This window comes from Rissa tridactyla, chromosome 7, assembly GCF_028500815.1.
Source record: "Rissa tridactyla isolate bRisTri1 chromosome 7, bRisTri1.patW.cur.20221130, whole genome shotgun sequence".
Taxonomy (NCBI): Eukaryota; Metazoa; Chordata; class Aves; order Charadriiformes; family Laridae; genus Rissa; species Rissa tridactyla.
Genome location: NC_071472.1, coordinates 50,248,851 through 50,271,507, shown reverse-complemented (window position 1 = coordinate 50,271,507; position 22,657 = coordinate 50,248,851). Strand labels below are relative to the sequence as shown.

The window sequence follows — 22,657 nt, the reverse complement described above, 5'->3', positions numbered from 1 at the left end:
TGTGTGTGTGTGTGTGTGTGTATGTGTGAGAAAAAGAAATTACTTGGCAAAATGCTGCAGGCAAGTCCTCAAGGAAAGGAGCTGGGGGCGGGGGGGGAAAATAGTAAAACAAAAGCTCTGCATACTCTTTGGCTTGTTTAAGCTCTTTCCAAGCCATGGTCTTCTTTTGATACTGTGAAAACCCAGACATTTCTCTGAAAACAGAGGGATATTACAATGTCATCTGAACTAAGAAAACTAGGCAATGGACCTGTATGTAAACAGTCATTAATAAACTCTAACCTTCAAAGAAAGCTGCCAGGTAATTAATTAGCTCCAGTACGGTGCTGTCATTCGTCAGAGACATTAAAACACGTAACACTAGCGTGACTGAGCCCAAAAAGCACTTGTAAAGTCAGTTTTCATGATGCTAAAAGACTAATAATTCACAATGTTGATTTCTAATCATGGTAACTTCTAATATTATGAATAGCCATTATACAAATCCTTTTTACTATGATTTTCCTATAAGAGGGATCACTAGTGTGAATAGCTTTTTGCAATAAATAAAATTTAAAAAAAAAAACCATCAGTTTGCAATGACAGGAATACTTTGTGAAAAGAAACAGCTACTCAGAGACTTGCAGGAGCAGGACCACATAGATGGTGCTAATGCTAGCGTGCTTCTTACCGTGTTCTCCTCGCTTGTGAATGCAGGGGGGGCGATGACACACAGTACAATTCATCAGGGAAACCTAATAATTATCTTACATGATAACCTCTCCCGGCAGCAGATGATGTACTCACTTTGGCAGCACTAATGACTGTGGCAGTGTAAGACTGAATGTTGTCTCCACAGGCTCCACCACGGGATTGATGGCATCGGATCAGCTACAAGAAGAAAGACAGCAACCAAGTAACTACTATTAAACTACACAAACCCATAACCCATTACCATAGCTTTTATTTATCATGTACAGTGGTGTGTTTTTCCCTACAAATAGCAAAAAGCCCTGCTGAGACACTTAACCCCTTTTTATAATCTTCTGGGTGCCACCCAGACTGTCGCGTACTCAACTCCAGTTTTCAATTACAAGATGAGTAGTCACCAAGAATTCATAAACTTTGAAATAGTGGGATTTTTGGTCTGGCAGCAATACAACAAATAAATTTAAATAAATATAATCAAAAGCTTTAGCCATGTATATGTAACATTAAATATCTGACATTCTAAGAATCCGAGTGTGGCTTTCCCCTCCTTTTTTATGACTAGCAAGCAAAGAAATGACAAAGGAAAAGAGCTACTTTAAACTTTACGTTTAATAGATTAAAGGAATGTACATGGGGTTTAGTCTGTATTGCCTTCCTTCAAAATTAATAAATCAAAACAAGGTTCTTCTACCTGCCATAAACCTACAGAAGCATTTTTTGCCTTTGAACCCCGATTAACAATACAGTATGTGCTTTCGACTAAATAAAACGGCAAAAAACTATAGATATTTGTTGCTTGTCCAAAGAAAATGTTGCCTCTTTAACTGTTTTAGCTAAAAGAAAATTAAAAATCACTGTAAGATGTGTTTGTTTCTACAGGCTTTCCTTTACCTGCTTAAGTGTCTAAATAAGAACAGCTAAACTTGGGAGAAAGGGGAAGTTCACAGTGAATATACCTGGGAACACACAAGCCATTTAAATTCCTTTTGTGATATAATTCCTTTGCTGATCAGTGGCTTATATTTTTGGCAGTAGTACTTTTAATATCCCAGGCTGAGTGGTTAAGTTTTACAAAACCACACAGGCGTGGCATTAAAGGAAAGGCAGGCCTGAAAATGGACAGAAGTCAGTTCTGCTTGAAAAGGTGTAGCAAATAAGACATCTCTAAAGTCTGCCTCTCTGATAATTTCTGGTTCAGCTCTAGAAACAGCTATTCCAGTTACACGTGGAAGAGAGAAAAAACATCTGCTTTGAAATAAAAATAAGGCATTAGAAGGTGAATTTAAAGTTTTCAAACTCTTCAAGCTTTAAATACACAACTACTTCTCCTGCCTAGGGCTGGGTAAGAACAGTGATAATTGGTTTGCTTGGCATCTATCTTCTTCTTCTTTTGCCTCTAGAAAGAAGAAAAATTAATTCAACATTTTCTTTTATTTTTTTTCCCCCCTGGAGCCTAACAATTTCAGCAGATGTTAAAAAGTGGTCATTTTAATGCTATTCCCTTATTTACAAAGTGCATTGCTGTGTTGTTTCACAGAAATTCACTGGCTCTGTCCAGACTCAGTTTCCCCAAACAGAATTTAGGAATCCTCACCCGCCTGCCTTTCAGAGGTGTCTATAATTTTATGCTTCAAACTTTGTAAATGCAAAATGGGTTGATCGTTGAGTGACCTCACTGAAAACACATGTTGATAGCTGTCTTCTCTGCCCATGCTACTGACGTATTTATACCCCCGCGTTCATGAGCTTTAATCGACGATGCAGAACAGAGAAATGACATCTCTGAATCCAAAGCACAACTGCTCTGGGCCAAAGATTAGGTCTCTCATCGTTATGTAAGTCCTCTTACAGATCACCTTTTTTACATACCTCTTTTCTGAGACTTTTTCTTTTCTTTCCCCCCTCCACATATACAGAAGCTAGAATGACAGCTAGAAACAAATCGCAGTATTTTTTGAAATTAAACCTTTCCTTACCTTATTTTCTGCATAAGCAAGCCAACGGCTTCCAAGAGCAATAGGATTCATGTTTGGCCCTGGACAAGGATAGCAGCCTGAAAAGTTTTAAAAGGCAACATTAAGAAATATCTTAATGACTTCTTACAAAGAATTTTATTTATTGCCAAGAAAACAAAAAGTCTAAACAAAAACCTTTCAATTGCTAATATCACTCAGTAAATGCTTGCATTTTTGTTCCTAAAGATAAGACTGTGGTCAGATGAGCTATTTTGAACAGTTAATTATGTGTAAATACTCATTTCTCCTGATGTTTGCATTTTTTTAATGCCATTTTGATACAGAGGGGTGAGGGGGATATTTAGAAGTTTGACTGGATTGGTTCTGTATTTTAATTAATTTTAGTTGACCGATGTCTTTCTCTTGGTCAACAGTTTTAGCTTCACCCTCTTACAGATTTTTGTTGTATGAGAGGGTGTATTGTGCTTTTGGTTTTGTTTTTAATAATTCTATATACAAGCTCCTAGCCTCTCAAAATACATTTGCACACACTTAATTTTACACAATGAGTGAATCTGTAATTCCCTTAGAATCACTGGCAAATTTTCCTTTGTTCACCTGCTTTTCATTACCTTTATATTATCACTAAATACAGATATTTACACATGCATAAAGAATATAAAATAGAGAACTATTCCTGAGGATTAAAAGGTGAAAATATCTGTAATAGAAAGCCATTGAAACTAGCTGTGAAAGAAAATATGGCAAGGCTTAAAATGAATCAGGCCCATGTTAAATGCAATTTAATATATTAAGTCTGAGTTAAAAACCAAAAAAAATGAAACAAAACCAAAAATCCCACTCCAAAACAACACCCAAGAATATCACGCTATTAACTACTAAAATTAAAAATACAGAATTTTAAATTATTGAAAACAATTAGATAATGGTTAAACATAAATGAAAAGCTCAAGTCATCTAGAATTAAGAGTAGCACTGTGACCCTCATCCTAACTGCTATTACGGTTTCCCCTCCTTTGTTTTTTGTCATTTTAGATTAAGCGCTTTGGGGCGGATGGCTGCTCTTTCTACATCACCACGTAACCCGTGCCTGTATTTCGTGCTCCAGCCCTGCTGATGTCTCTGAACTTCAGTGTTCCAGCCCTGACGCCGCGATCGCCGGCGCTGCCTGGTTCCAGCAGGCTGCTTTGGGTGGGAGCCTCGGTCACGGCAAGAGTCTGAAAGTTCAGATACCGCACTCCCAGGGACGAAGGCACGAGACTGTTTACTGCTTAGGGCCCCGATAACAAGATTGGAGCTTGAGCGTTCAAATTTAAGCCAGTAAACTAATGCCTTCAGCCACGTGCATAACGCCATTTACCAGACCTAGATCTGCTCTGGTACACTAAAACATATATATAAAAAAAGAAATACTGCATAAGGGGGGAGAGAATGATGAGAAGGAGGGGACTATCAAGCAAATGGTTAATCTCGTTTTCATCAGTTCTTAGGCTAATATAGAAAATTTAGTAATTCATATTCTCCCACTGGTTGGCCAAGAAACAAAACGTTTAAAAACTTATAGACATGTGTGTCTGATTTAAAGGAGCCCCGGTTTACTGATCCTGTATCACAGGCACAAGGAGCACTGAGATCAGGCAAACAGCATTTTAGAAGAACACATATAACCAACAACTACAATTTATTGCATAAAATCCTACACCCCATTCTGAGAAGAAAAACATATATAAAAAAAATACAGCTAGCTAAGCCTCTATTTCCCCAAAGTCTCTTGTGTCAGACTCTCGATACCGAGATGCCAACCACAGTGAGCAAAAGCAAACCTATTCACCGCCTTCTTTTAGCAACTATCAGGGTCTTTCCATGTCCAGAACTTTTACTGAGGACAACAGGCTTTTAAGTTAAGCAGCATTATTTTCAATGCCTGCAAAATGACGATAAAGGGTGTTAACTATAGCACGCAGGTGTGAGCTTAAACTGACGTTTGACAACACTTCAGGGCACATTTAATGGCATTTTGTTGGGCACGTGCAGAAACAGCTGCTACGCTGTTCATCCCTCTAAGACAAACAGCTCCTTATTTCATTTTTTAGAGAAGACCAGTAAGACTATTGCAAAATTCGAAAGATCACAGCAAGCTATTTCAAAGGTCATAAAGCAATGGAAGGAGAAAAGCAGCAATTCATCCAATTAAATCCATCTCAGGCCAGGAAAGCAAAACCAAGTGAATATTTTGTAAGGCCTTATTGCTGCCTTGATCTCAGGAAGGAAAACGAATTCTGAAGAGATGATGGCCACAATTGTTATTGCATTCCAGAAATGCATAAAATGTGGGTAGCCAGAGCCTCTTAAGGAACAAAGCAAGCAAAAAAAGGTTGTAAATACAACCCTAGGTTGTAAATACAAACATATTCTTCCGATGACAATTATAGATCAGGATCAGTAATGTTTTAATGCTGACTTCTGCTTCGGCAATCCTCATCTGGGTCAGTAAAGACATTCAGGTCCCCCAAACTTTATTTATTTTTCTTCCCTTATATATATAAAATATAGCATTAGAAGCTGTCAGCTGATAGCCCTCATCACGTAAATCTCCTCAGAGACTTTAGAATCGGTCACTCGCATTTCCCAAACTCTGCAAGCACCTCGGAACACCCTCGCAGCAGAAACTCAAAGGAGGAGCAGCCAACAGATGCACGGCAATAGCAAAACCCAAGTAGTTCAACAACGCCCAACAAAAAGAAACGTCTTGTTCGGAAAGGGACGTGTTCTCAATCACTGCACTGAACTGAAGTAAATGAAGAACTGCAAAAAGCACTATTCTTCAAATAAAAAATTAATCAGATAATAAAAAAAAGTTATCTCAGAAAAACTGCAACTGTCTTCGAGCCCACTGTAGGTAGATTGATCCATGAACTGGACCCAGTCAGACACGCTCCGCACGCAAATCAGCCAATTCTAATAACAACCTCTGCAGAGGTCAACAATTCAACTCGGTACTAAACTCTACTCTCTGATACGAAAAATAGCGTAAAAAAAAATAATAAAGAGCTATTTCCTCCCTTTCTTTTCTTTGCAAGTCTCTGCATTTTGGAAACTTGCAGCAGTACAAGGATAAACAAAGGGTTATACTTTATGGGAAGGAAAAGCAAATTGTTTTTCTGCTTTCCAAAAAAACAGCTGGAGTCAGCAGAACATCATCTACTGGGCAAATGAAGAGACAGACACAGCGTGACCTATCAAGCTCGGCCATCCAATCGTTACCAGCCTAACTCTCTTAAAGATTAACTTCTATTTCTACTAAACTTCAAAACAACTGAGGAAAAATCCATTCTAAGCAATAACAGCAGCAATTTTAGCATGTTTACAATAGGAATGAACATAATGAGAATGCAGAACTAACTGTCAAGAAGACCAAAGTTTCCAAGTTTTAATGACAGTATGGAGAGGTCATCCAAGAAAAGATCACTCAGGGAAAGTCCTTCCAAAAGTACAGCAAATCAAGCAAGTACTAAAAAACATCTGATCTTAGAATAAGCTTTAGTGGGACTATCACCCACAAAAACAGAGGTGAAAACCTACTGGAAACTATTTAAAATGTTTTTAAGTACAGTTACTCTCTCCCTCTGTGCTTATAATGACACCCAGAGGAAACGAACGACTTTAAAGCTGTGAAAAAGCAAAAGGAGAAAAATACTATTCTGAAAGTCTGGAAGTCTGAATCAAAGTGCAAGTTTTCCTGCTAACTTGCTGAGGTTGTACGCCCAAGAGCTCCAACGCGTGCTGGCCCAAGCAGCGCTGATGAATAAGAAGGGGCTCCAGGCTCCCTCCGAGCAGGGACTCGGCCAACAGCCCAGGGTTGCGCGGGCACCACCCTTGGACCTCACATTCCGTGCCTTGCTTTTCCCATTTCCAAGATGCGAGTTTTACCTATATCGACATGATACCACAGACAAATTCTTTAGCATTACAATTTCTTAGTTTCTTCCCATCTTTTTTCCTTTTTTTTTTAAATAACTGAGTTACAAAACTATAATCTGAAATAAGCGTGCAGTTTGTGATTATTTGGATTCAAAGATGGTTTCAGCATTCTTGCTGCTGTGCTGACTTCATATATTTGGTTTTACTGAGAGTACAGGAATCCTGGAAGTTCCTTCAAGTTCTCCAAAGTGCTATACAAACGTTTGCTTGATGAGTGAGCAAAGAGAAGGCATGTTTATTTTACATTATTTTTCAATTACTTTCATGAAAATCTCTACCACCCTTCGGAGATTCGTATTCATATGCCCGTAATAAACAAAATCACCTCCTTTCCTCATTCTGCAAACTCACACCAATATGCACTTCTCTGGATCAAGACTCTGGATCTTTCCATTGATCTATGCTCCTACAGAAAAACAAGACTCCAGTCTTTTCCTTAAATTGTTTTTAAAAAGCTCATCCTCTAGCTTCAGTAATGGCAGTGTGAATACACAGACAGCAGCCAACAAGAGAAAAGCAACACATTCCTCTCCTCCCACTTTGCTTTTAAACAAACAGCGCATTGGGAAAATACTGTTAAGAGGAACAGGGCCATTAAAAGTCATGTCAGCTATAATAGAGATTAAGCCAATAAATCACAAAACAGGCCACTATGAAAACTTGAACCATTTGTATTGGGACAGTTCTTCATCAAGCCCCCCAGCTTTTTCATGAGAAAAAGAGCTTAAAAAAGATATATGTACGTATATACATAAACTCAAAAGCCCAAACCATGGAAGAAATGGCATCTCCTCCAAGTATGATGGGACATCATACTCGAAATACGCCTTTGAGAAAGGATACAGCCAGCAAACTCAAGGAATGCTGGTCAAGGCAGGAGATCACAGAATCGTAGACTGGTTGGAGTTGGAAGGGACCTTACAGATCCCCAAGGCTAACCTACATCCTAAGGCAAAACCCAGTGACACCTTACCGAGAAAGCAGATTCGTGGACAAACAAAGATTTTTCTGTTTCAGTGTGTGAAGAGGTTCATTAAAAATGACATATGCCACCTTAAGGGTATAGTGTTTTTAAACACAGTTTTCTGAGCAAATTACAAAATGCATAACCCTTTTCAACCAAAATTATTTGCCTTTAATCATTCGAGGTATTTGCCAGATATCCCTTTAAAAATCTGTGAAGCAGCGGTATTGTGTATTTTTAAATAAATAGCTACAATAACCCAATAAAGCTATGCTAGTTTTCAGACACTGGATGTAGCTTATAATCAATTAATCATTTTTTTCTAGGTCTTATGAAATATACAGCACTCTATGGTAATGAGATTACAAAACTACATTCTTAAGTCTTGCAATCCAAAGCAGCCAGAAAACAGATCCATGACAGAGAGCCCAGAAAGGGAATATACAATAAATAACGGGTAGAGTGATACTGTTGTTGCAAAAGCTTTGTTTATTCCAAGAGAAACAAATCATAAAAGTTGTTTTACCTAATATTTTTTGTTTGTTTGGGGTTTTTTTTAAGCATCACCAAGCGAACCAAATTTATTTGTTTATAAACTGTACGAAGTAATATTGTTTATAAATTCTTCTGGGTTCCTTCTAGATGAAAGCCCCTATGTAAATGTTATTACTCTCACACTGTCACATACTTTCCAAAACTCTTCTATTGTTCTTGTACTTCCTTCTGTTTAAGTATCACCCATAAAAACTGAGCAAAAGAGCAAACCAGCAGGATGCATCCTACTGTGAAATCACGGCTTGCCATCCAGGGCCTTTTTCTTTTCAATCAGAAAGGCATTATCGCTACTAACACACTAAAAAAAAAAGCCCTAGAAATAAAGTGAAAAAGTAAAGCCACAAATGCTACATACACCGTCATCTCCCCCATGAAGGACAATATTCATAAGACACGTCACCTTCACAACAGCCCTGCAGTTGAGTTGCATTTGTACTATTCTGGATCAGAAAAAAGAGAATTCCCTCACACAAGCTTGGGAAAGGACCACAGATTTACTTTTTTATTATAATTATCATCATCATCACTATTGTTGTTGCTATTATTACTACTACTATTACTATTTTATTATCACTACAGAGACCTCCTTTCCCTGGCAATTTTAAGTATTTTGCTGTTACTCTATAGGTCTAAGACCAATACCAGAGCTATAAATACCTGTGGCCTTTAATGTTCACTAGGCTTGGCTGTTTATTTTAGCACAAATTTGTCTGATTTCAGGACAAACTATGTTTTACTCTCAGGTTTACTTTCTTTTTTTGTTCAGAGAATTGGACAGTGATAAATAATAATGTTACTATAGGGGTTGTTGTTCCTGTACAGGACAATGTGAGTGAGATGGCTTTGGTTTGGCCTTTAACATGAAGGATTTGGGTGCTTTAGATAAAAATAACTTACATAAAAACAAACAGCACTTCCTGTTCTATGTATAATTTTTAAAACTGTCAAACCCAGTAGATATGATAGATATACATCTTGGGTACCAAGGCCTTGTTTCTGTCTTTATGCGATTTTTCTGTTGTATTTACACTTTCCTGCACTATAGCAAAGCACCCTGTAAGCAATGAAAACACTCACTTCCATAAATCTACCACGTTGCCCTTTTCAAAAAGTAATTTAACATTATCCTGCAATAGTTATACACCGATTCCCACATTCAGGAAAAAACACTCTTATAAACAATGTTGTTAAAAAGTAAAAGCAAGATCATATCAATATTTCTCCAGGAAGGCAGTTACAAATTACACCAAGGGGTGTGTGTTTTTACATGTGTGTGTGTGTGTGTGTAAAAATAAGAGCAATACTTGGCTTCTGTCTTCACTGATCAAGCAAATATTGAGAATCAGAAGGTCGCTTCCCACCTGCCTTAAGGACTTTTGATCTAAAGTGAAGAGTCTCTCTCCGCAGACAGAGGAATCCTATCAATGATTACACCACGTGGGATCTGCAGGATAAATGCCACCGGCTGATCACAGCTGAGAAGGGAAACGCACATTCTTCCAGAACTTCTGTTCGTAACTCTTCAGGCATTAAACCTTTTCATAAGGCATCCAGTGTTTTTACTTCAAAGAGATCAAACTGCTCCCTGTGTGCTGATCAGGGAGAAGGAATTTAACAAAGCTAACAAAAACGTACAAAAAAGCCTAGATGATTTCCAGATCAGACGTGTGACAAACTGGAACAACCCTATTACATCTTGCATGTGAATATCACTGAAAATAGGAATACCACATCCAAATTGCAGATTAGAGCGTCAAGCACCATTTGGCTTTTGGGCTTTTTTTCTTATTTTGAGAGGTGCAGGTGGGATGCATTCAAACATATACTGAATAATTTTTGGCTTGTGGTTAGGCAAGTCTTTTGAGACTTCATATACAATAAAGTACTCTGACTAAAATCTGGAAAATTACCTCTTAAGGCTCTAGCTGTACAGCATCAATAGAAATGCGGTGCCAGCTAATGGCTGCAATAACTGTCTTCATCCCTGGAGAATAATGGATGGAGAATATATCAATATGAGGAGTGGAAGGGCCAGAGAAACTGAGCAGGCACTAGTTATCGGACACAAAGATGATGCCACATGCATGATGTTATCTGTGATAATCTTTACTTTGGGCCCAGGGGGTGGGAAGGATCTTCTTTACAGAGGAGAAAGTATCCATCAGGCTATATTCATAATCGTCAATGTTCCACTAAGTAAGCATTTTTGGAGAAGGGTTGAAGGAGCACTGATGTAATAGAAATCAATGGAATTCAGCTTTTCTGCATCTATTGTTTAGAGCAAAGCAGGGGAGAAAAAAGCCTGTACATCACTTCCGTTTCTGATCCTTCAGTCGTATGAAGAATTCAGTAAAGGGCTCTGAAGGAAATCTTTAGTGAACCGCAATAAAACTCTTAACTATTTAAAAATCTATTTAAAATCCACACCTTGACATTCACAGCTACCAAAAGGAAACATTCTCAGTATAAGCATCAAATGAATTTTTTTAAGTTTGGCCACGTGAGCACTTATAACAGCGCAGGATGCGAAATTACTGTTTGGCTTTATTATCCCCTTGATGCCAGCCCTTTCTTAACGAAATGCAGTTAGCTCCAAGCATAAGCCCAGTAGAGAACAGAACGCTGTAAGAAAGTTACTGCCCTGAGTTCTTTGCAGACTGATGCTATGCCTTTCCTTAGCAGACGTTTACAAATAAGAATACCACACAGGGTAGATTATAGGATATCCTGGTAATTTCTCTACAAGATCTACAGTATGTTTTCCCTTCACATTTAAGCACCTGTCTTAAATTCAACCACCAAGACTGGAGCACCTGTACACTGAAGTTTTGTTGTTACAAAAGGCACAAATAAAATGTGCTGGCTCTCTGCCATTCAAGTCGAATGATCACATTTCCATCTAATCACATGCAGGGGGAAAAAAAAAAATTAGTACTGTGTCAAATTTGCTCAGGAAAAATCAGGAAACGCAGGAGTTAAACATTCCAACAGCAGCACGAACTTGACCATGTTCTACATCCTGAATATTTTATGGTATATTTATTACAACAATATATTAAGCTACACATTCAACCACAAAAACAAAAACAGAAAGACAAATACTACTCATGTGCAACACAGCTGCATTAGCATTGCTGAGGAACACCGAACTTCAGAATTCCTGACACTGTTTTTATTGTACATTCTGCATTTAATTTCTATGTATAAATAGTCAACAAAGTGGACAAGAGCTTCTGCTTAATTATGTTTGCTTTGTAGCTGTCTCAATGAGGTTCTAAGGCTCCCACACCACTTAGCTGATATGGATGGAAGATGCGACTTCCACATCATCACCAAATCTTCTTGAAAAAAAAAAAAAACCCACAACCTTTATTTTTTGACATAGTGGTTTACACAGTAACAGAAATGTCTTCAAAGAGCTAGTGATGCTCATTTCATATTTTTGACCTTTTATGCCATCACTTCTGATCAAAAGCCTTCAGATAATACAGCTGAGAATCTTCTTCATGATGAAGAATTCTCTGGGGAGCCAGTGACATTCTTACAGACACCCTCCAGCGGAGGTGCGTCAGGATGGGGCCAGACGGGACGCTGGCTGCCTGTCCCGCAGAGCAGGGATGCTGCAGTCATGCAAACAGAGGCCTGTAAGACCTTTTGCTGAGCTTCCTTTTCAGGGATTTCTACTTTTCCAATTTAAACTGACACTGCCCTTTCCTAAATTTAAAAAAAAAAAAAAAAAAAGGCAGCAAAAGAGCCCCGTTGCTGGCCAGCTGGCTCACTATCAAAAATCTCTGCAGCTAACTAGGTAGCTCATTTACCTCAAATTTCAAACATATTGAGTGACTTAAGCCTTTAAAGATACACTCTTACATCGAAGAGATTTCAGCACATATGAAATCTGAAAGCTTAGACAAAAGCTTTACTGCAGCCTTCAACATGCCAGAGCACAACACCCGCTTGAGCGCATGAGCTGTTAAGTGAAACAACTAAGCTCCAAAATCCTCAGGACAACTATTCAGCAGCACAGGTCCAAGAAACCCATTCTCCCAGGAAAAAAAACACGTCTTTTTGCCCAGTCACATGCTGTCACTGGCCACAGGCAAGCTGGGGTGGCAACAGGGGAGAAGGGCTGCGGTGGCCGCAGCTCCGGCTCTTTGCTGGGTCCCGCAGCTTTCTGAAATGCACAGTACAAAATGAGGGGTGTTCTTAACCAACCTTTGGAACCCCAGAACCAGAACAAAGTTTGAGAACATCTTGAGTTTCTCAACTCAGCTGGAGTTTGGATTTTCAAATAATTTGGTAAATATCTGCAAAAGCTCTATTTTATCCTCTCTAAATTCCACCGTTGGTCCACAAAAATGCACTGCAAATTGAAAGTTATGGTTAGGGATAGGATACCCCTATTCCTCAATATACAGTTCAGTGGATTAATTTTTAAAAACAAATTGTAGTATCTTTTTAAAAAAAAAAACAAACGATAACTGGAATTAGAAAAGGACAAGTATTGTCAAAATACACACTAAATTGAGGGTTTTTTTATTTTTGATCTAAAATAAAGCAAGGCTTGTAGCCTAATTCTCTTTGGTGGAGTAAGGAGGAGCGAGGAACAGAGAGACACAAACCAGCCTTTTCCCGTTCAAGCCTCTTCACTGAACCCCAGCGAGTTCCTGGTATCTCACAACCATGTATAGGAAGAAACTGACACCTATTGGCAACTTTAATATTACTGCATAAAGCTGCTTTTCTTCAAACTATTCCAAGAAACAGCTCCTCCTAACTAGATTTTTCTTTAAATACACAGATAATATAAAAAGATCATTTAGAACTTTTCCAATTGTGACTGAAAATACACCCAGAAAATTTCAGACTCTTTTTAACAATAAGACTCTGACCCTGCCAAAGTAAATTATGATCCCTCAGGAATGTCCAGATTATAAGAGGCTATTCTAATTGATAAAACAGTAGAACTAGTCACTAACTGCTTGAAGAAGTAAAATTTTGATTATTTTTCAGAGGTGAATAGCATTACAACACACACAGCCTTGGGAGCAGGTAAACGGCATCCTAATCCTAACCACGTCCTGAGCAGAGCACAAGCAACAGAAAGCACATTATTTTTCTCTACTAACATACCAATTACTGTGTTGCAGCTGTTGAGGCAGCAAAGGGACACTTACAGCAGAGAAACAGCTTTTGGGGAGCACCTTACCCATTGCAAGCCATTGCCTCCTATTGGGAGGCAAGCGTAGGGTAGAGAGGGATAAAAGGAGCCTGAGCAAATATCTCCTTCATATTCAGGATAGATGGGAAAGTGCCTGCTGACAGATACTGGCCTATAGTTTTTCTACTACAACACTTTAATGACCTGCTTGAGCTTTGTGGCCAGCTAAATTAAGGACACATTAAAAAAAAGAAAACCAAACCCAACCCAATGTACCTGGGCCTAAGGAACAACAACAGATGAAAAGCGGGCAGACTGCTGTCGATTTGTTTTCAAACTGCTGTTTACGTGGACAACCGGAAACTCAAAACCTGAAACTTTTGCACATATTTGTGCAGAACAAACAAAAGAATTTTTCAGCTACCTACGGATGTCAGCGTAGATGTTCTTCACAACAGTGAGAAATTAGTTACGGCAACAATAAACATGCAAGGGCCAAAGATTCATGGAGTAACACTTGGATATTTTAAAAAAAATTTTTTTTTGAAGCAATAGATTTCCTGAAACTCCAAACGAAGCCACGGAGACCTGCTTTGAGGCTTTAGAAATGAAAACAAACCAGAAAAATCTGTTTTCTCTCACTCAACCACTAGAGCAAAAAGACTGACCCCAATTATTATACATACTTGTAACGAAGAATTTTTTGGTGAAAGTACAGCTGTCAAAGGCGGCGATTTTCTCTTGCAGGACTACAACAAGTATCCTGAAAACACAGAAATGGAACGTGTACTTTAAACATTAAATGCATTGGTTTAAAGATTCAATATCTAAATGTAATTATTTCAAAAGCATCAATATAAATTCTACAGTGATAAACTGCCAGATTACCAATACGTGGCAGTTATTGAGGATTCTCTCTTATCCCAACCACATAACCTTCGTTTCAGGAAGTACACCGATCTGATACAGAACAACACAGCATATTTATGATATACCTCCTGCAGTAAAAGCTCCATTAAAAAGAAAGAATGGAATTGCAAGGATCCTGAATTACTTTCAATGACTGAAATAACAATCAAATCAACAATTGGTAGAACACAAGCTAAATTTGAAATAATCCCATTGCCCAGCTCATTGCAAATTTATTAAGCCATCTTATTTAGTAAAAGCAGGGGTGTTTTTTTGTACCAAGAACATCAGCACCCAAATACAGCTGAGAAGCAGGATTTGTGCCAATTAGCAAAATTACACGTGTGTGTTTATGTATTCACTTGTACACACTTTTACTGTAAAATATCTGTTCGTTACTTGAAACAAAGTAAAAGAACAAAAGCCACGCGATAACTATGCATGAAACACCGTGCTGTCTAAATGAACAGAGGCCAAATTTGGAAAGTGAAACATCTTAAAAAGCTTTATAACTAGGACACATCTACATTGATGACTTCCCAAAACCAAATTCTTAACTCTTGAAATGAAAGAACCACCTGGGATGCCGACAAATAAACAGATAAAGTCTACTGGAACGTTTAGCAACATATCATAATTAAGAATCTCATTATTTTCTCATTAGGAAGAGTATGAGACAGTACTTTTCAATTAGTTGACAATATGGAGCATTATTAAATGCTGTTCTGATAGTTTTAATAGTGAAGATATGAGGTGGCAAAAAATAATTCTCATCTGGCCATGACTAAAATACACACCTAATGCTTTATCTGAAAATTACGACTGCATATTACAGTATAGAATAATGTTTAAAAAGATGGTGAATCACATCAGTCTCAACACATATCCTTGGTTTAAGGCTGATGCTTATCTCCCATCAGTGTGAAAATCAGGCATTAACTCCTCTTTTTTCACTCCTGTTCTTAACTGTTTCGCCAGGAGAACTCCTCCTTCCTATCCCATGGAGCTCCATACCTGTAAGACTCTTTGATGAAGGACTACGCTAAAATCAAAATATATAGCTGATATACCCGATCCACATGCTTGTTGATGTTTTCAGAGATATAAAAAAAGTTCTGAGTCATGATTTCCACCTAAAAACTATACTAGTGCTCCTCCACAGTCATGGTTTATCTATGCGTCTGTTATTTGATTTTGCTATTATTTTTGCCAACACGTTTGCCAAATAATGTAGATTGTATGTGCAGTTCCCAAGATGACTCCTGAAGCCTTTTCAACCGGCTGGTATAACGCTAACTACTTCCTATTTCTTTGATACAGAAGCTGATTAAAGCAATAAATACTGTTCTGTATCTCAAATTCTTTCAGGACTCTCCGGTTTACAACATCTTGTCCTGGGACTTCGTCGCTGCTCAGTTTATCAGTATGCCTCTATCTAGAAACAAGGAGAAGCACAAATTCTTAGAAACAGAACACCTATATCTATTTGATTGCAATATTTCCCAATCCTGTAGATTTTTCTTTTCCGCTCTTTGAAGACGTACTGTCTTTCTGCATAAATGAAACCTACCAGATGGATGATTCTGGAGTATAAATACATAAATAATAAACAGTTTTCCCTTCTTCTGCAACTCAAGTTTTATTTTAAATTCCAATTTTGGACTCCATTAGTCTGTAGTACGGTTAACGCACCATTAGCACTGCTCTTGGACACATTTAATGCATTTTCAATCTGAAATAGTGAGCTTTCCTTGGATAACAACAGAATCTGATACGTTCCAGAAAAGCAGCTACCCTGGATACAGCCACGCTGCTTTGAAGTAGCTTTTCCATTTTTACCACTTAGGAAAAGAAACATTAGCACCTGGAAAGACTTTTTAGTTGGGAGAGACTTTGAATGATGATTTGCCTTTTGACTGTTTTTACAATTGGATTTTTCTTCTGCGAGGAGGCCAGACTGGAAAGATTTACTATCATCACACTGTACACAAGGGAACTTTAAATTTTTCAAGGGACAGTTGCACAGATAAGTACTGAACTCCTTCTGACAGCTTTTAAAGGAACAGTGACCTATTCATGGTACATTAACCCTCAGCAACTCATCCACTTCAGTAAAACTCTTTTTTGATATAATAATTATACCCACATGCTACAAGAAGACCGGGGTTAAAAAAACCACTACCATCCTTTACTACTTTAAACATTTACACCATCAAAATATCCTCCTCGTTATTAGACTAGTTGTGGTACTAAAGGTGTTTGTTCAGTAGTACTAGTTTCCTTCTGTAGTCATTGATGTTCAGATTTTGATCGTACAATGACAGACAAACTTCTATCTAACAAAACCCTTGTGGCTTCTAAGGTTGGGGTTTTTTCTGTCTTTTTTTTCCCCGCCAACCTCCAACACTGCTACCTTCCCTTAGTTGCATGAGTTCAATACATGCCCATATTCTTTTGTGGTCTTCACGTAGGCAAGCGTGCTGGCTACTGCCATACCAAACAAGCACATAAAATGTACCATTCTGATGTTTTGTTTTGTTCTTAATGATTTGTGTTATTGTGGCACCTTCCTTACTGAAGGATAAACAATTCCAGCAAGGAAATTCCCAAAGAAATGCAGCAAATTCTCCATTCAGGAATCATATTCCACAACTTCCATAAGGTACCTCAAGACACACAAAGGCTAGTAACAGCAATAGCTGGGTGGAAGGAGGCATCAAAGCAAGCAGCACGATCACGGACTTTGACCAACGTCACTGCATTAGATTCTCACATCAGGAGTGCCAAGGGATCATCAAAATCCTCATGTAGGATCCCAGGGTTTCTCTTCTGTCTTAAAAAGATACAGTAAACTACTGTGTCTTGGAGAGATGAAGATCTAAAGTTAATTCAGAAAAATTTGAACTCACGATTCTATGGAAACAAGTTATTTTCAACCTGATGCTCAGCCTTCTAAGCCATTTTCTCTCAGAAATTAGGTGACATTATCCCAACTAAGAGATGCTGCTTTGTTATTTGACTCACAGGAACGTTATTTCCTGCAAACCACAGAGTGCACACTAGGAATTTGGATGTGCAGGAAGGCAATATTATCTGACAAAGCAACAGAACACGAAGGAGAGAGACATAAACTCTTTAGTGCTCTATACTGTTTAAACTCTCGATGATCCCATTTTTCCATCTGTAGGTAGAAGATAGAGGATTCCAATGATTCCTGCTCACCCTCATCACAACTGAAAGAAGCTTAAATGATTTCAGATGCAAAATGTTTTGAGCTTCTTAAATGAAAGCCACCGGAGAAGCCTACTGTCATTCTCAAACTGAAATATTACTCGAGAAACGGAGAACCGAAGCTATGATTACAGCAAAGTAAAAATAATAAAATCAGGGAGCACATTCATCAGAAATTATATTAATTACCAAAATTTCACGTGCCCTAACACAGGAAGATTATGTAGTAACTACCCTTACCTTTTATTGCAATGCAGATCATAAATAGGAGTTTTGAACTGTATGGACTTGACCATCTCTCCTGTTCGCAAAGAATAAAGGTCCACGCAGCAGTAAGGTGGGCTTGTACTGAAATGAATAAAAAGAGAACTTAAAGGACAGGAAGACTTTTTTGTAAAAATATTTTTTAAATTATTTCATCCTCCCTACATTCTTTAGCACACTAAATGAAAAATCCAGCAATATGAGCAGAATGCTGGAGAACAAAAGGGTCAATATAAGCCTTCTACACTAAGGGAAGGTGTGATTAAAACTGAATTACGATGTCCACAATGGTCAAGAACTTATACTGTGCAACTAATTATCAAGCACTTAATTTCCTTTGTCACAAATCAGACTTTGGAACATGAGATCAGATCTGACCAGCAACATACAAGCCAGTTGATAGGCACGCAGTTTTAGGCTACACTCTAGCTATTTAAAAACTATTCCGCAGAGTAACGCTTTTCTAAAGGGAGTACTTACTGACCTCTACGCAACAGCTGAATCATTTGACTTGATTTGATAGAGACACATTACACAGAATTTACATTACGTCTCTGACGGACTTTTGTTTGAACTATATAGATCTTTTCAACTGCTCTGTGTCACTTTTATCATTTTAATATAAATAAAACTCTAAGGCTGTTTCTTAATAAAAAGGCTTGCTTTCTTTTGAGAGGGAGAAAGTGCTGAGTGTTCCGATAGGGTTGAGGAAGGTAGTGGTGGAAACCATTTTACAAGCTGAGGAGAGGCTTTGATGTGGCAGTTCTTTTCCATAACACCTTTTTTCCCCTCCAAGAACACATTAAAATGTTGGCTACTTCTAGGTCAACGAATATGAAGCAGCACAAATTGCCAGCTGTACAAACATATACTAAGTATTGGTAAAGGAGGGTGTCTCCCCTTGCCCATATCTGTTTTATTTTACAGAGTTTAACACAATCCCTGACACAACACTTGCTTGTCTTTCGGAGCTGCTCAAGCTGCTCGAGAATTTTCTGAAGAACTGGAGTACAAGCGCCGACCATTTACCTCAAATGCCTCAAGATAACAAAAAGGTACATATAATAGAGAAACAATATACAATATATGCACAGAAAGACAACTGTCAAAGAAATAATAGAAAAAATAACTTTTGACATTTTGCCTACTGAAATTCTTCCCAAAATACACATTTTTCTAGGCGCATACCAAGGCTAATAACTAGAGGGTGCTATTTATTACTTTTAAGCACTTCAAAGGCCCTTCAAAAACACTTTCAAAACAGTAAAACCCAAGTCTAGTTACTTTACATTAGAGGCTCATTGCTGCTAGGAAAGGCAGAAAACCACAGCGAGGTCTACGTAAAAACTTTTTTTGAGTTAAGTACATTTATTACCTACAGGAAATTATTATTTTGATAAAAGGGTACACAGATTCTTATTTCACAACAGAAATCAAAGAAGTTGATATAGCTAAAATCATACTAGCATAATTGATATCAATTACTATTTCCATATAAGTGTTGAAGAGTTCCATCTTGACTTGGCACATAGCTAACTACGTAACTACCACTCAAGAGTATGTACCTTCTAATACGTTTTGCACCAACAAAATTATGGGTAATAATCCTGTCACTCAAATGAACAATTTTTGTTATGTCATACCTTTCTTTTGGCTGATCGTGGTAAGACCATTCTACCAATGCTTTTTTAAACTGCACTGGCCAAAAACCAGTAACTAGAGTTCAAGTGCTAATGATCAAGCAGTAGTGTGGACTAGGTCAGACGTACTCTGAAATTCTATCTGGCTCCAATTCAAAAGCCCTCTTTCCAAATGTTATCTTTCTTTTCATTCCATGGTACACTGTGATCCAGGCTCAGAAAATAATATGCATGTTTGTTTTTTATTATTTTCTGAAATAAAAAGACATGGTCATACACATTTGAGGATGTCCTGTGACCTGATCAGCAAAACCAAATGGCAGTCGCCAGAAAAAGTCGCACTTTTAGTCCCTTCTTGTTCCATACCAACTCAGCATTATCATGAGTCTTCACACAGCCGACAATGCTTTCCAGGAAAAGTCCCATTTTTTGGCGAAGTGCTTTACCCACCAACTATGACACAAAAGGGTGGAAGCACAACGGCTTGCTCTTTCTTTGGCAATCTTGTCAAAGGTGGAAACTTAAAAAAAAAAACCTGTTTAATTCACTAGAAAAGACTTCTCTCTTTACCATTTCCTTCTGGTTACTTTAGTGCCTCCCCCTGTTAAAAGTAATGACTGTTACGAACCTCATTTGCTACTGAGCGCTCTCAATTCATGAGACACAAGAGTTATTAAATTAGCATAATTCACAAATTCTACTCCAAAAGCTGAGTACCTAAAAGAGGAAGGATCCAATGTTGAGATCCATAATGTCAAGTTCTTTTTTGATCAGGCCTCAGTAACAACTCAATAACATGTTTTCAACTTGTTGGCAAAAAAAAAAAAAAAAATCAACGATTTTAATTTAGTTCTTCAACAGAACCCCACACAGTAAGGATTCTCAAACACTGCAAAACTTCATTTCTTTTCCAAAGACATTATTTCTCAACCATTCTAAAAGCATGAGCCTTTTGAATGGTCTTTGTTTACCCTCCTGTATAACTCCTCAGCTAGCAGCAAGATCAATTCTTCTATATCAGGAGAATGAGGATAACAGCCACAGATCTAAGGAATCATTTCTCTGTCATGGCACTTAAGGAATAATGGGAGTGCCTCGATTAGCCTACACTACTGACAAGCAGCAGTAAGAGCCATCCTTCCCTCCTCATTTCAGTAATGTCAAAATCTCAGGCTCAGTGGTTCTGTGCACTTTCCTTTCCTGACATGCGATGGATTTTATATTAACCCATTTTAACGAATTAAATCAACAGAAAAATGACACTTTGTCCTTTCTTTCTCCTCTAGAGGGAATTCTCCCCCAGGTTAATTCACCAAAAGGGCTCAGTGAAAGCACGAACACAAGAAAGGAAGCAGAAGCACGTGAATTGAGCAATAGAAGCAGTGCAATAGGGCTGTAAAGCGAGGACTGACTTGCCAGCACAGACCTGCAGATCCAGGCAGCTTTTCCTGACCCTTTATGACCTCCACTGAACTAGTCCCAGTTCCCAGTCTTCTTCAGATAGGGAATTCAGGGATTTCTATGGCCCACATTGCAGAGGAAGTCAGACTCAATTAACAGTGTTCCCTTTACATTCTTCAAATTAAAAATCTGGACTGGATATGTTTTTAGAAGCTACCACATCGCAGGGAGACTTACACTAAGCAAGATGACTCATTTAAATACACAAAAAGTTACTGTGTTCAGTGAGACAATGCATCATTATTGATTAATATCCTGGAGTCCTTTGCAGGGTCTCTAGAAGATTTACTTAGGCATAATGCTTTGTTCTTAACAACTTTCGTCACTGAATTATCAAAACAAATACACAATTAAATATTAAATGTTCAAAATGACACCACCTATGAGAATGAAAAAAATAACATTAAGTGTAATCAATGTAAGTATACTTAAATTTCAGCTACAAAACCAGAAGTAACCAAACTACCATGGAACACCACCAAAACCACCACAAATTGCAAGACGGAGCCCCACAAACTTGCAAAATATCTCTTGACAGTCGGAAGTTCTCGAAACCTTAGAAATGTATGAAACTAAAATTACCGCATCTTGTGCTGTTTCAGGAATAGACTAACTAACATTAATTTCATCAGAGGATCATACAGACACTGGAAGTAAAAGTGCCAGAAATATAGTAGTTGATGGCCTATCCTAGGCTCTGCTAACAAACTGCTGTCTTTTGGGAGAAACAAAGCAAGGAGACTTCTAGCTAAGAAGCTTTTCTTCTGAGACACTGCAGGTTCACACAAGTCTCGATGAGAAGGGCTCCGATCACATTCAGCGGACCAGCGATGGTTGTGTAAAGGGGAGAGATTAAGACAGGAACCTGAAAACACTTGGGGTTTGCAATTTGGGAAGAACATTAAGTCTGTCACAAATATAATTCTCGCAAATTACTCTCACAGATTATTGACGAATTTTTGTTATGTATCTTGGTTGTTAAAATAGCTGCTTAATGCAGGGATATCAACAACTTCTTTAAAGGTAATGGGCACAAATTCAGCAACAACCTCCAAATGTTAGCATTAATAAATATACAAATACAGCCAGACTCTTGTATCGTCTTCCATTTGACTGTTACAGTACAGGGATAGGAGAAAAATAACAGATGCCTCGTACAGCTGGCACTTGACTACATCTGTGCTGATGCATCACGACATAACTATCACCTCTTCACAGATTTGCTAGCAATGAGTCACACCATTTATAGAAGCTCTGTGTAAAATGTTTGCACACAGGGACAAACATACTGTACAAAACACACACACTTTTTACACGGGGAAAAAAAAAAGGAAAGATTGACGGAACCAACATGAGGCCCAAGTTTTCTGTGCCTAGAAAGGTTTTCCTTTGCCTGCTCACAAGTGTTTATTTTCCTCCCTGCTGCCTCTCCTCACTCTGCCACGTGATGACCAACATCCCCCTCAAAGAGAGAATGGACATCAATGACAGAATGGCCTCATGAGTCCAGATTTAAAAAAATATATATTTGAGAGGCATAAAACAGAAAGAGAGCTTTTGCTGAAAAGGCTGACCACCAGGCCTTTATGTGAGGCATTTTGCAGTAAATTGTGACATTTAAAAAAATTACTTCAGGATGGAAGCTGTTTGGCCAACAAAGCCATCATTGTATATTTTATATCGGCTTCACAAAAGACATGGGTAGAATCTTTAGAAAAAGACATCAAGGGAGGCATCTCTATCTACCTACTTTTTTACTCTACATGTATACAACATAAGCTTGATGAGATACACAATGATGTCACTTCGGAACAGTGAGAGAAGT

At 38.1% G+C, this 22,657-nt stretch overlaps 1 protein-coding gene across 20 annotated transcripts in view; it reads right to left on the bottom strand.

Moving 5' to 3' along the window:
- The window catches only part of BCAS3 (BCAS3 microtubule associated cell migration factor), a 364,218-nt gene that overhangs the window by 295,733 nt on the left and 45,828 nt on the right, over nt 1–22,657 (bottom strand). For all 20 annotated transcript variants that reach the window (XM_054209092.1, XM_054209096.1, XM_054209097.1 and 17 more), the window contains 4 exons: nt 17,708–17,815; nt 14,014–14,090; nt 2,667–2,743; nt 787–870 (listed from right to left, as the gene is read on the bottom strand). In XM_054209092.1, the coding sequence (XP_054065067.1) occupies nt 787–870; nt 2,667–2,743; nt 14,014–14,090; nt 17,708–17,815 (346 nt within the window). The remainder of the gene's footprint in view (nt 1–786; nt 871–2,666; nt 2,744–14,013; nt 14,091–17,707; nt 17,816–22,657) is intronic.